We start from the raw sequence: 12,939 nt of genomic DNA, 5'->3' as shown, positions 1-12,939 counted from the left end.
CATTTTCTTGATCTCCCAGGCACCGTCCCTACCTAGACACATGGAAACTTAAATGTTTGGCTTTACTAAGTTAATTTTGCATTACTATTATAACTTTGCCCAGGAAATTTCCTTGTCTGGTTATGTTTTTTGATTATTTGTTTTTTAAGTGAGGCTGAGAACATTGAGCTCTATTTTTGCTTTCTTCCTGGTAGGAAATGAAAGATGATTCTGACAGTGAGAAGCGACAACAGATCCATCACATTAAGAACCTGTTTGCTTTTAACCTCTTCTGTCAGAAACGTTTCGATGAGTCCATGCAAGTCTTTGCAAAACTTGGCACAGGTGAGGAGTGAATGTGGGCTAGGATTAGGGTGATGGAAGAACAAAATTCAGCCCCGGTGGTAGGGATAAGAATAAGGAAACTAAACTGCTACCTAGTAAGATCCTGTAGATGGCAGTATTTATTTATTTACAATTTAGCCTCATATTATCTGGTAATATTGGTGATCCCATCAGCTGCCATGAATTCAGTTATCATCTTGATGCAAATGATTCTCAGATTAATTTGTCCAATCCTAACATCTCTCCTCACTTCCATTCTTATGTCCCTGTCTATTGGATGTTTCTAAATGAATATCTTATAAATGTTTTAAAATCAATATATCTTAAACATTCCCTCTTCCTAACTTCCCTTTTACTAAGGAGGGTACCATCATCCTCTCCATCACCCAGACCTGCAATCTACCTGTCAGTCTTTATTTTTCATTCTTTCTTACCTCTTCCCCATCCAGTTATTTGCCAAGTTCTGTTGTTTCCACCTTCATAACCCTTCTTTTATGCACTCCCTTCTTTTCTTTGATGCAGACCTTCATCACCTCTGTTGATTATCGCTGATTTAGCCCATAGTATCTTGTTTGTACATGTATCTCCTTTGTATGTTGTCCCTGCATTGGACTGTAAACTTCTTGAGAGCAGGGACTGTCTTTTGCCTTTCAACAAATCTCCAGCACATTGCCTGGCACACAGTAAATGCTGCTAAATACTTATTGTGTGACTGGCATGGTCATGTATGGTCTATGTCCCGTGTTGGAGTGTAACTTTGAAGGCAGTTTCTCAGAAGGGTCCTACTGTTCTCCTGGAGCGCAGAAAAATAGCTAAATTTGAAATTAGAATCTCTGGGCGTGAATCCTGACCAGTCCTGCCATTTCTAGCTATGTTGATTGAGCTTCTTTACCCTTAGAATTCTTGTGTGTAAAATAAGAGCATTAGGTTACATGACTTTGCCAAGTCCCTTCAGCCCTAAAACTAGGATCCTGTGAGCTGATGATTTAGAAAATTGGAGTGTTTGTATGCTCTGTTCTGGTTAATCCATATAGATTAGTTCTTATGCTGTTTGCTCTTCCCTTTCTTGCCTTCGGAGACAGCCCAGTGTAGTAGATTGAACATTGGCCTTCAGCTTGGGAGAAGCCTGACTTTGAGGCCTGCCTCTGGTACTTAGCTGTGTGATTCTGAGGCGGCCCCTTCACTTCTCAGTTTCCTCATCTAAAAAATGGAGATGATAATAGCAGTATGTAGTTGTTAGTAACAGAAATGTTTTGTAAACCTAAATTCTATATAAAAGAGACTAATTGTTGTTTTTGTGGTAGTTATTATTCCCACTCAGAACATTGATAAGTCGTAAAAAGGGAAGTTTTTTAATCTTTCCTGGAGTGACTTTCTGAACTTTTTTTCTTCCTTACCTTTATATCTGCTCCATATCTCTCAGCTGGAGATTTCTTAGCTGGGTTTGCCATTGCCCTGTGTAAAGTGCGGTAATTATAACTGAGAAGTCTCCACTGGGATATTTACTTCCTGTTCAAATGAACTTAAAATTCCTTAGGAAAGAAAAAAGAATGAGCCTTTTTATGGAACTTATTGTGTGCCAGAAACTATGGTAGATACTTTACAAATATTACCTCATATGATATCACTTCAAGATAACCCTGCAGGTAGGTGATTATTATAGTATTCTTATTTTACAGTTGAGGAAACTGAGGCAGATAGCGAATTAAAGTGGCTTGTCTAGGATCACACAGCTAGTCAATGTTTGAGGTCAAATTTGACCTCAAACTTTCTGACTCCAGGCCTAGTGCTTTATTCATTCTACCACCCAGTTGGGAAAATAATGGATCGAGTTGGAATGGCATTGGCTACCTGGCCATTGGCTAGCCCATCTTTTTTTGTCTCTGGAACAAAAGGTGTTTATGCCTTCAACTCTAAACTGAAAAGAATGGGAGTCCTAAATGTAAACACTTTAATAATTCAAAGATCTGTAATTTTATCAGCAGGGATACTCCCTTCACTGACACAGATTGCATCCCCTCTATAATTAAGTAGGTAGTCTTAAAGAATTGTGGCTAGAATAGTAATTATTCGCAGACAATCAGGGATTGAAAATATTTGGACTTAGCTAATTCTTGGACAACAGAAATGCTCTTGGTCACCACATATATATTCAAAGACTTCTAAGCTTGATAGGGTCCCCCCTCCCTTCTCTCACCTCCCTCAGAATTTACACATTACTGGAATAATCTTTGAGATCCTGAAGGAAAAATGTAAAATGGCTCTTTGGTCATTTTGCAAATTGTCTTTTTGATAGATGTGGTGGCTGTATATCAATAACTGTACTGCGTAAAACCTAGGAGAAAGAACCATGAGATCTAGGTTGTAATGAACTCTGCCACCGATTGCTGAAAAACTCAGAAGAGTTGTTATCCTTTGGGAAATAAGTGTGACAATGAGTAATGGCATCTAGATCTTAGAGCCAAGTATGCACATCATTTTCTGTTCCCTTTTCCTCATTTAATGAAAATATTAGGAAAAAGTAAATTCTGGAAAGAATGTAATGCCTTCTTTTCACTGGATTCAGACCTTTATAATTTAAATTTTTTATTTGGAATATTTATTTTCATATTTCCTTCATTTATATTCTCCCTCTCTTCCCCTACTTAGTGAACCCTTTGGAACAGTATAGGGAGGGGAATCCACTTTACCAACATTAATCAACCCATCATCCATGTCCAATAGTAAATGCAGTGTATTACACCCATAATTCCCAACGTCTCTAAAAGAGGGAAGGAGGTACATATTTGTGTTTCTTCTTTGGAGACAGTTTGTCAGACCACTTTTGCAGGTGGGTAGGAATCAGGTGAGATAGACTCTATTTATGAAAAATTTGGTAGCACTGAAGACTTGAGAAAACTGAGGAGGATATAGCTCTCTTAACTTTTATTCTGTTATTCAGATTACTACAGCTATTACTGTCTCATAATTAGCTATCAAGTTAAAAATTAGTGTCCTTTGGTGAGAAGTGATGGCAAACTTCTATCAGCTTAAGTAGTAGTGGGCACTAAATTTAGTCTGAATTCCTCTTTGTGATTGAGTGAAGATGCTGCTACATATGAAAGAAGGGTCCTAAACTTTCTAACTCTTATTAATAGCTTTAACATCTAGAAAAGAAGGTGTGGAATGGTGAATTAAATCTAATACCACTGTGATATTCCTTTTAAGGATTTGGGGAATAATCTTGTCATTATTAAATCAAGTGGTGACTGCATACCAGGAAGACATTGAGAAAAGATAATCCTTTTAGGCTGAGGAAACTCATAAGCCCCAAGGCAAATTAAACAGATTAATGTGTGTTTATGTAATGAATACCATTTATTGCTCTGTCCTTTGTCAGTGCAAGATCTGTAGTCTCTAGCAGCTACAACCTTTCCTTAAAAGGCAATATGATATGGTGGGGAAAGCATAGGACTCAAAAACTCAGAAGGATCTGGGTTCAGGTCATCTCTGACACTTAGTAGCTATGTGACCTTGGACAATTCACTTAATCGCAGCTCCAGTTAACATATTTATAAAATGGAGCTCATGATAGTTGCTCTAGGAACATCACAGATTGTTGTGCGAATAGTATATTAGGAAGCATGAAGGTGCCTTATAAATGAAGATGGTTATTTATAGGACTATTGCTTTTATAAAAACTGTTAGTCTAATATTTGGGGTAGTGGTTCTCTGGGAAGTTGACATTGACAGGGGTCTTGAGAATTAATTTCTTGTTTTTCAAAGAGAGTAGGCCTGGAGTCTTGCTTTGCCTCATGGTTACAAAATGTGTTGGCATTATTTGGTAGCTATTAATCAAGCAAGACTGATGTGGATCCCAAAAAAGAGGGAGTAAAAGCTGCCTGTGCTGCATTTGAGATAGTAGAGCAGGGGAAGATTTCTTTCCATTATCTTGCTTGGAGTTTCCTAGAGTGATTCTTTTTAAAATTTTTTATTAATGGCTTTTTATTTACAAGTTATATGCATGAGTAATTTTACAGCATTGACAATTGCCAAACCTTTTGTTGAAATTTTTCCCCTCCTTCCCTCCACCCCATCCCCTAGATGGCAGGATGACCAATACATGTTAAATATGTTGAAGTATAAATTAAATACAAAATAAGTATACATGTCCAAATCATTATTTTGCAGTACAAAAAGAATCAGACTGAAATATTGTATAATTAGCCTGTGAAGGAAATAAAAAATGCAGGTAGACAAAAATAGAGGGATTGGGAATTCTATGTAGTGGTTCATAGTCATCTCCCAGAGTTCTCTCGCTGGGTGTAGCTGGTTCAGTTCATTTCTGCTCCATTGGAACTGATTTGGTTCATCTCATTGTTGAAGAGGGCCACATCCATCAGAACTAATCATCATATAGTATTGTTGTTGAAGTATATAATAATCTCCTGGTCCTGCTCATTTCACTCAGCATCAGTTCATGTAAGTCTCTCCAGGCCTTTCTGAAATCATCCTGTTGGTCATTTCTTACCAAACAATAATATTCCATAACATTCATATACCACAATTTATTCAGCCATTCTCCAATTGATGGGCATCCACTCAGTTTCCAGTTTGTGGCCATTACAAAGAGACCTGCCAAACATTCTTGCATATACAGGACCCTTTCCCTTCTTTAAGATCTCTTTGGGGTATAAGCCCAGTAGTAACACTGCTGGATCAAAGCGTATGCACAGTTTGATAACTTTTTGAGCATAGTTCCAAATTGCTCTCCAGAATGGCTGGATGTGTTCACCAACAATGTATCAGTGTCCTTGTTTTCCCACATCCCCTCCAACATTCCGCATTATCTTTCCCTGTCATTCCAGCCAATCTGACAGGTGTGTAGTGATGTCTCAAGAGTTGTCTTAATTTGCATTTCTCTTATTAATAATGACTTCCTAGAGTGATTCTTAATTGAAATGGATTATTGGTTATTGGCTATGAGAACTCTGGAACTGGGGAACACTTGGAGGCATAAAGATCTGCACTCAAAAATTGTTCCATCACTTAACTAAGCTGTGTGTGTCTGGCCAAGTCCTTAACATCTTTGAGCCTTAGTTTCCTCATTTGTAAGTTGAGAATAATAATACTACCTATCTTAAAGGGTAGTCATAAGAAACAAATCAAATGGCACATATAATATGCTCTGCAAAGCTTAAAGAACTATCTGTATGTAAATTATTTGTAATTAGTTTTATTACAAAAAATTCGTGATCTAATCAGTAATAGTTTTGTTAACTATCAGCTCAGCCTTAAGAGATATTAGATTTTGAGAAGTGGACCAGCATAGGGCAGTATGTAATTGTGTTGACTCAGAAATGGTGAGGGGCCACAATTTAAAAAAAAGTTGGAGAGATCTCTAGGAGCAAAACAAAAGCTTATTCTCTGGAGAATCAGGCATCCCACCCTTTGAGCAGGCAATCAAAAGGAGGTGGCACCTTTTAGAACAGCTTTGACACTTAAATCCCTAACTCAAATACCCCTCCCACCATTGACCCTCATCCTCATTGGCTGAGGATCTTACATTCTACACGCAGGAACTACCCAAGAAATTGAACTTGACCAATAAGTATATAGTTGCCCATATTTGATTGAAATAGGGGGAAAATGATGTCATGGGACTATAGCAGGAAAGGGACTTAAGTATGCCTTGAATCAATGCTCAAAAGACCTTCAGGTCTGAAATAGATGAAGCCTTACTCGATTTTCACAACTGTCTTAAAAGATCTCACCTCATCTCGTTCATGATTACTGTGATTTTACATATTTTGTATTGGTTTATCCATGGATAAGTTGTTTTTCCTAGTAAACTAGTAAAATTTCTTGAAGGCAGAGACTGCTTGATTTTTGTCTTTACATTCTGATGCCTTGCATACAGTGGGATTTCATAAAGCTTGTTATAGAAGGAAATTTTTATGGAAGTGGAAACCCCAGCAAAGTCAAGAAAGCTATTAAAATTATTAATTTTAATTTTTGGCCCAGGCTCCTCCCATCCCTTTTTTCAATCCCCAAAAATATTAAGGAAGCCAAAGATACTCTCAGAATGCTTTGTCTGATGAAATCGTATACCTTATAGACAGCCCAATAGTAGATGCTCTCAAATATTTCTATTCCTCGTAATACTCTTCCTTTCTTTCCTCTTTGTATATTTTATGTATTGAAGTTAAATTACATCCAGTATGTGGTTTACTACCTTATATACTGAAGCTTATTAACTATTATAGTTTTGTTTTCTCCTATATACATCTCTCTGATTCAGATTTATGGTAATGACAGTAATTACTTAATTACTAGAGTTGCTTGGGTTTATTTGATTTAGTAGAATATAAGAACAAAGTAAGATTGCTTTCTACCTCTTATTTGTTTGTAAATTGTTTGCCTATCCATAAGTCTGTTCCATGTTCTTCAGATTTTCTTTTAATCTCTTCATATCAAGGTCTTGTATCCACTTTGGCCTTATTTTGGTAAATGGTGTAAGATATTGGTCTATGTACTTATAATTTGTTAGAACTTTCTCATTATTATAGCAATTAGAAGTAGTATATATAGACAAAGGGAACAGATATGAGTTGAATATGAAAGTATAATATTTCTAACAATAATAATTGATGAATAATCATCATAATAAATAAAGAAATTAAGGGGTGAGAAACGAATGTACTAGAAGAAGTGAAATGATGCTAATTATCTGCCTTAAAAAAAAAAGGCAAGAAAAAGCTTGGGGAGGGAAACTCAATATGGGTCTAAAAAAATCTATCTTACCCTACAGGAAAATAGGTGGGGAATGGGATATAAGAAGTGGGGAGGGTGATAAAAGAGAGAGAGGACATATTGGGGGGAGGGAGTGATCAGTAGCAAAACAGTTGAGAACAGACAAAGTAAAAGGAAAGAGAATAAATGGGGGAAAATTCAGTTAGCAATTGTAATTATAAAAAGAATTTCTAAGCAAGTTTCTGTGATGAGGCTTCATTTCTGAAACATAGAGAGGAAACTGAGTCAAATTTATAAAAAATAAGAGCCATACCCCAGTTGATAAATGATTAAAAAAAAAAAAAAAAGATTGTGCTCAAAGAACTATAAATTCATGCATATCCTTTGACCTAGCAATACCACTACTAGGCATAAATACCAAAAGAGATTTTTAAAAAATAAAAGGAAAATAACCTGTATGTATAAAAAATATTCATAGCAACTCTTCTCGGCAAAATAGTTGGAAATTGAGGGGATACTACTCATCAATTGGGGGAATGACTCAATAAAGTGTGGTACGTGTTTGTGATGAAATATTATTGTTCTGTGGAAATGATGAGCAGGATGCTCTCAGGAAAAACAAACAAATAAATCTGGCAAGTCCTCTATGAATTCTAGAAAAATGAAATGTACTGTATACAAGATAATAGTGATGTTCTGGGATGACCAGCTATAAATGACTGCTATTGACAACAGTACAATGCTCCATGGCTACTTTGAAGGACTTACGATGAAAAATCCTATCCATACCCAAAGAAGGAACTAATTGTATCTGAATACAGAATGAAGCATTCTCTCTCTCTCTCTCTCTCTCTCTCTCTCTCCCTCTCTCCCTCCCTCCCTCCCTCTCTCCCTCTTTCCCTCCCTCCCTCTCCCCCCCTCTCCTCCTCTCTCTCTCTCTTTCTCTCTCTTTTTAAACATTATTTTTCTTGAGGCTTTTAATTTTCATTAGGGTAGGAGATCTATGTTTTCTTTCTCAGTGTGACTTATGTTTTGCATAACTTCACATATGGTTTCTTAATTGTGGGTAGGAATAAGGGAAAGAACCCAGAACTCAAAAATTTTACAAACAAATGTTAAAAAAATTATTTTAAACAACTCAAATACAAGAAAGTTAAAAAAAAAAAAAAGATTGGTCTTTGCCCATTTTTCTGTTAGACTGCTTTCTAGTTTCTCAACAATTTTTACCAAATAATAAATTCTTATTCCCAAAACTTAAATCTTTACACTTGTCAATTACAAAGATTACTATATTTGTTTGCAACTGTAAATTGTATGTCTACTTTGTTATCTTTCTATTTCTTAGCCAATTCAAGATAGTTTTAATAATTACTGCCTTATAAATATAGTCTAAAATCTAGCACTGCTAAACCTCCTTCCTTTACAGTTTTTAATTAGTTCTTTTGATATTCTTGACTTTTGTTCTTCCAAAATGAATTTTGTTATTACTTTTTTCTAATTAATAAAAATTTTTTTGGTAATTTAATTGTTTGTTTTGTGGAGATAATTGGAATTAAGTGACTTGCTCAGGGTCACACAACTAGGAAGTGTTAAATGTCTGAGACTAGATTTGAACTCAGGTCCTCATGAATTCAGGGCTGGTGCTCTATCCAGTGCGCCACCTAGCTGCCCCTGGTAATTTAATTGTGATGACATTGAATATATAAATTAGGTAAAATTGTCATTTTTATTATTTTGATCCTGTCTATCCATGAACTAATAATACTAATAATTAATTAGTTTAATTAATAATTAAGACTGTTCGTGTAAATTGACCAATTTGGATGAGCAATGACATGGGTCATTGCTGTGTCAATAATGTTATATTGGGAGTTGGTAACTTGAACTTGAATATAGTTCAGCTTTGATATTGGGCAAGTTACCTTTCTTTTCTACACTCTATAAAATGAGGAGATTGAATTAGATGGCCTCTGAGGTCTTTTCCATCTCAATAAAACTGTGTTCCTGTAAGATAAGATTAAACACTATCATAGGATCTGGGTGGCTAAAGAGTTGGATTTCTTACTTTAGTATTTGAAAATCTAATACATTTGGTTTTAAATTTGATCATTCAATAGAATGACATTGGTTCCAACCATGGGCCTAATTGAACAGATTTTCTGCCATTGCTGTTCATGTAAGGAGTAATTGAAGATTTTTCATTCATTTTAGCTGAGAGACTGTTTACAAGTTAGTGAAAGTGATCTCTTTACTCAGTCTCTTTATGGTTATTCTTTGTTCTTAGTATTGTATGATCTTCCTAGATGAATAACCCGATAGATACATGTTATATTGACTGCAAAGATGGGGGTCCTGGTGGTTCAAGTCAAGGCTTTGAAGTCGCCTAGAAAGAATTGCTTGGATTTTATCTTTCATTAAACTGGATAAGATAATCCTGTTCAAGAAAAAAAAATTCTGGGGCCTCTCCCATAGAAGTCATGTTTGTCTTCCATGTAGATCCTACCCACGTGATGGGTTTGTATCCTGATCTGCTACCCACTGAATACAGGAAGCAGCTACAGTATCCCAACCCGTTACCAGTGCTCTCTGGGGCTGAACTGGAGAAGGCTCATTTGGCTCTAATTGATTATCTGACTCAGGTAATTAGGGGATGGGGATTCTTGTTGGGAGTTTTGTCTAGCATTATTTCGTGGTGGAGAAGAATGAAAATTAGGATTTCAAGAGGTCTTGGATGACCCACTGTTTTCTTGGTTTTTTATTCATAAGTCCTTTTGCCTAAACAAAAGTGAAAGCTGACCCTTCTTATGTATGACTCTCAGCTTTACTAGGTCTGTAGTATAACAATTTGTGGCTACCTTTGGAGCATAGGTAAGTATAATTTCTAAAAGAATCTAATAAAGTACTATTTTACTCCAAGCATCTGTCACTCAGGCCCTGCCATCTAGGATCACTGCTTATTCCAAGTGGTCCCCATTCAAAAGTATATTAATATCTGAGAATTCAGTTATTTTTCTTTTGCAAAATTTCCACAAGTTTGTGTCTACTTTTTTTTTTTTTTTTAAAGCATAAGCACTTGGAAGTATTTATAGAATATTTGGTCTGCTGGCCACTCCATCCTGCTTCTGGGAAAATGGATATAAGGACAGGTGTGCCTCTGCAATGGACAATAGACACACCCTTGGCATTAGGCTAGGGTGTTGTGTCCATCCTGTGAGCTAAAGGCTGGAGTGCTGTCTGAGTAATAACTGAGAGGCACCCTTTAAGCATCCCAAATTAACCTCCCCCCATGCTTTGTTTGGAGTTTCAAGGCAAGTGGACTTTCTGCCTATAGGTGAAGAGAAAATAGGAGATTTTCAGTTCCAGGACTGATTGTCCCATGTACTGGCATTAGGATTGGGCATACTGCCAGAAAGAATGCTTTTCTGCATGTGCCTCCAATTTAGAGATCTAAGATACATGCAGAGTCATTCCCCCTAGTTCCAGTGGGATGCAGCTGGGTTACACCAAGTTTTCCAGCAGAAATTTCATCAGTGCCAACTTTGAATTCTCAGACTCTTGTATTAAAATGGAATGAAGTTAGTTGCTTAGGGGGTTCATGGAGATGGTCTTGTGCTTTTACTGTCTTGGAGATATGAGTGTAAGAGAGACACTAGCGTATAGTGACTGGAGAGGTGGCCTTGGAGTTGGGAAAAACCTGGGCTCAGATTCTCTCTCTGACTGACATGCTGGCTGTATGACCTCAGTCATGTCACTTCGTGTCCTCCCACTTTTCCCCCAAGACACCAGGCAACTTTTTAAGATGTGAACAAATCTTCAGCTTGGCATGAAAACATGTTTGATTTAGGGAAATAAGACACATGCCGCGTCATCTCCTCATTTCCAGTGGAATATAGTTGGATCCAACGGAATATAGTTGGATCCAATGGGATCGCCCTAGCTCCAATGTGATGTAAATGCGTTGTACCAAGTTGCCTCTGGAAAAAATTACTAGCTTGGGCCCTGTTGGTCTTCTGAATGGCAGAATCTATATCTTTGTGTGTTGTCACTCTTGAGTTTCAGAGAAGGTGATGTCTGTCTTTTTTTTTTTTTTTAATAATAACTTTATATTGACAGAATCCATGCCAGGGTAATTTTTTTACAACATTATCCCTTGCACTCGTTTCTGTTCCGATTTTTCCCCTCCCTCCCTCCACCCTCTCCCCTAGATGGCAAGCAGTCCTATATATGTTAGATATGTTGCAGTATATCCTAGATACAGTATATGTTTACAGAACTGAACAGTTCTCTTGTTGTACAGGGAGAATTGGATTCAGAAGGTAAAAATAACCCAGGAAGAAAAACAAAAATGCAAATAGTTCACTTTCGTTTCCCAGTGTTCTTTCTTTGGGTGTAGCTGCTTCTGTCCAAGGTGATGTCTGTCTTGGCTGAGAGAAGTATTCTTGCTGACATTGTCTACATCCATAAGGTCATCAGTTCAGTCTACACCCCTCTTTTCCCCCCACTCTCCATGGGCTTTCCAGCTGCCCTTCAGTCATACGTCCTTTGTGGTGCATTCTTGCTACTCCTTATGCATAAGTCATCATTGGTCATGTGCCTTGTCACCTTGTTCCCTCTATGCCCTTTGGAGGGTTTGGATTACTTTGGGATTGTGAGCTCCATGGTGTTGAGAGAATAGACTTGGGTGGCAGCAACACAATTTTTTAACTGGTAAGAAAATGCCACAAGTTTCCCCAAATCCTACTCACATAGTCTCTGTGATAATGGGAGGTAGCCATGTAGGTCTAGAGAGGGCTTCAGTGGGGTGGGTTCCTTTGCTGGCCAAGGAGAAGGATTGGGGAAATTCTGGTTTTCTATGCCTCCTTTATTGCCTTTTCAGAAAAGAAACCAGCTGGTGAAGAAGCTCAATGACTCTGACCATCAATCGAGCACCTCCCCCCTAATGGAGGGTACCCCCACAATCAAGTCCAAAAAAAAGCTTCTGCAGATCATAGACACCACCCTGCTCAAGTGCTACCTCCAGGTGAGTGGCAGCTCCTTGAACTGGCAGAGAAGCTGTCTGGCTGTTGGTGCTAATGAGACAAAAACATCCTGGGCAGAGAATTGGAACAATTGTTTGTCATGCTTCTGATGATCCAGGAGTTTAGTGGATAAGATAAGCTTTCTGCTGTGGACCTAAAGAAGACTTATTCTTTTTCAGCTCTAGCAAAGTCTTATTTAAGTAGGCAAGAGAGACAAGCTCATGAAAAACACATTTTTTCCTCTGAAAGTTCAAACTAGAAGAGAAAAAAACATTTATTAAATGCTTACTGTTTGAAAAACACTGTCTTTGGGTGCCTTGTTGCCTCAGAAATGGTGACTTGTAGCTTCATGGGGGCACAGTTAGTGGGAATGACTGATCCCTTCTCTGTAGCAATCATCCCCTTAAATGATGGCTTTGGGAGCTACGATGGAAATAGATCCAGTGGTTTGGAAAATTTGCTGTTCCTGGAACTCTTAAGTTTCCCTGCTGGTCAGTGGCAGTTGTTCAGTGGTTGGTATCATTAATAGCAAGAATGGCTGACTAATTGTAAACGGAGTTGCTCCCCTGGGTGTTGGCAGTGGAAACTGGGCTGGAAGAAGGACTGTGGTCTGGGAGGCAGTGCTGTCTCACGGGCTGTGGGACTCAACTGCCTGTCAGCAGCACTTGTGCAGTGATCAGTGTTGTTGTGGCAAGAATGGTGGGTCCATTTTCCCTTCAGTGATGGTTTTTGGAAGCCAGGCTGCAAGCAAGGCTATGGCCTGGGGATGAGGTCCACTGGCATTCTCAGGGCTCATGGGCGTAGGATCCTGCCTTTTAATTACATTATGGTCAGAAGAGAGGTGCCTGGCACATGCTAACTCCTC

General features: G+C 37.9%; 1 protein-coding gene across 2 annotated transcripts in view; it reads left to right on the top strand.

The window, feature by feature from the left end:
- VPS39 (VPS39 subunit of HOPS complex) overlaps positions 1 to 12,939 on the top strand; it is a 62,437-nt gene that overhangs the window by 27,660 nt on the left and 21,838 nt on the right. For both annotated transcript variants that reach the window (XM_051977144.1, XM_051977143.1), the window contains 3 exons: positions 195 to 324; positions 9,553 to 9,695; positions 11,933 to 12,076. In XM_051977144.1, the coding sequence (XP_051833104.1) occupies positions 195 to 324; positions 9,553 to 9,695; positions 11,933 to 12,076 (417 nt within the window). The remainder of the gene's footprint in view (positions 1 to 194; positions 325 to 9,552; positions 9,696 to 11,932; positions 12,077 to 12,939) is intronic.

This window comes from Antechinus flavipes, chromosome 2 (genome assembly GCF_016432865.1).
Source record: "Antechinus flavipes isolate AdamAnt ecotype Samford, QLD, Australia chromosome 2, AdamAnt_v2, whole genome shotgun sequence".
Taxonomy (NCBI): Eukaryota; Metazoa; Chordata; class Mammalia; order Dasyuromorphia; family Dasyuridae; genus Antechinus; species Antechinus flavipes.
Note: the sequence above shows the minus strand (reverse complement) of the source record. Positions and strands in the feature narration are given on the sequence as shown.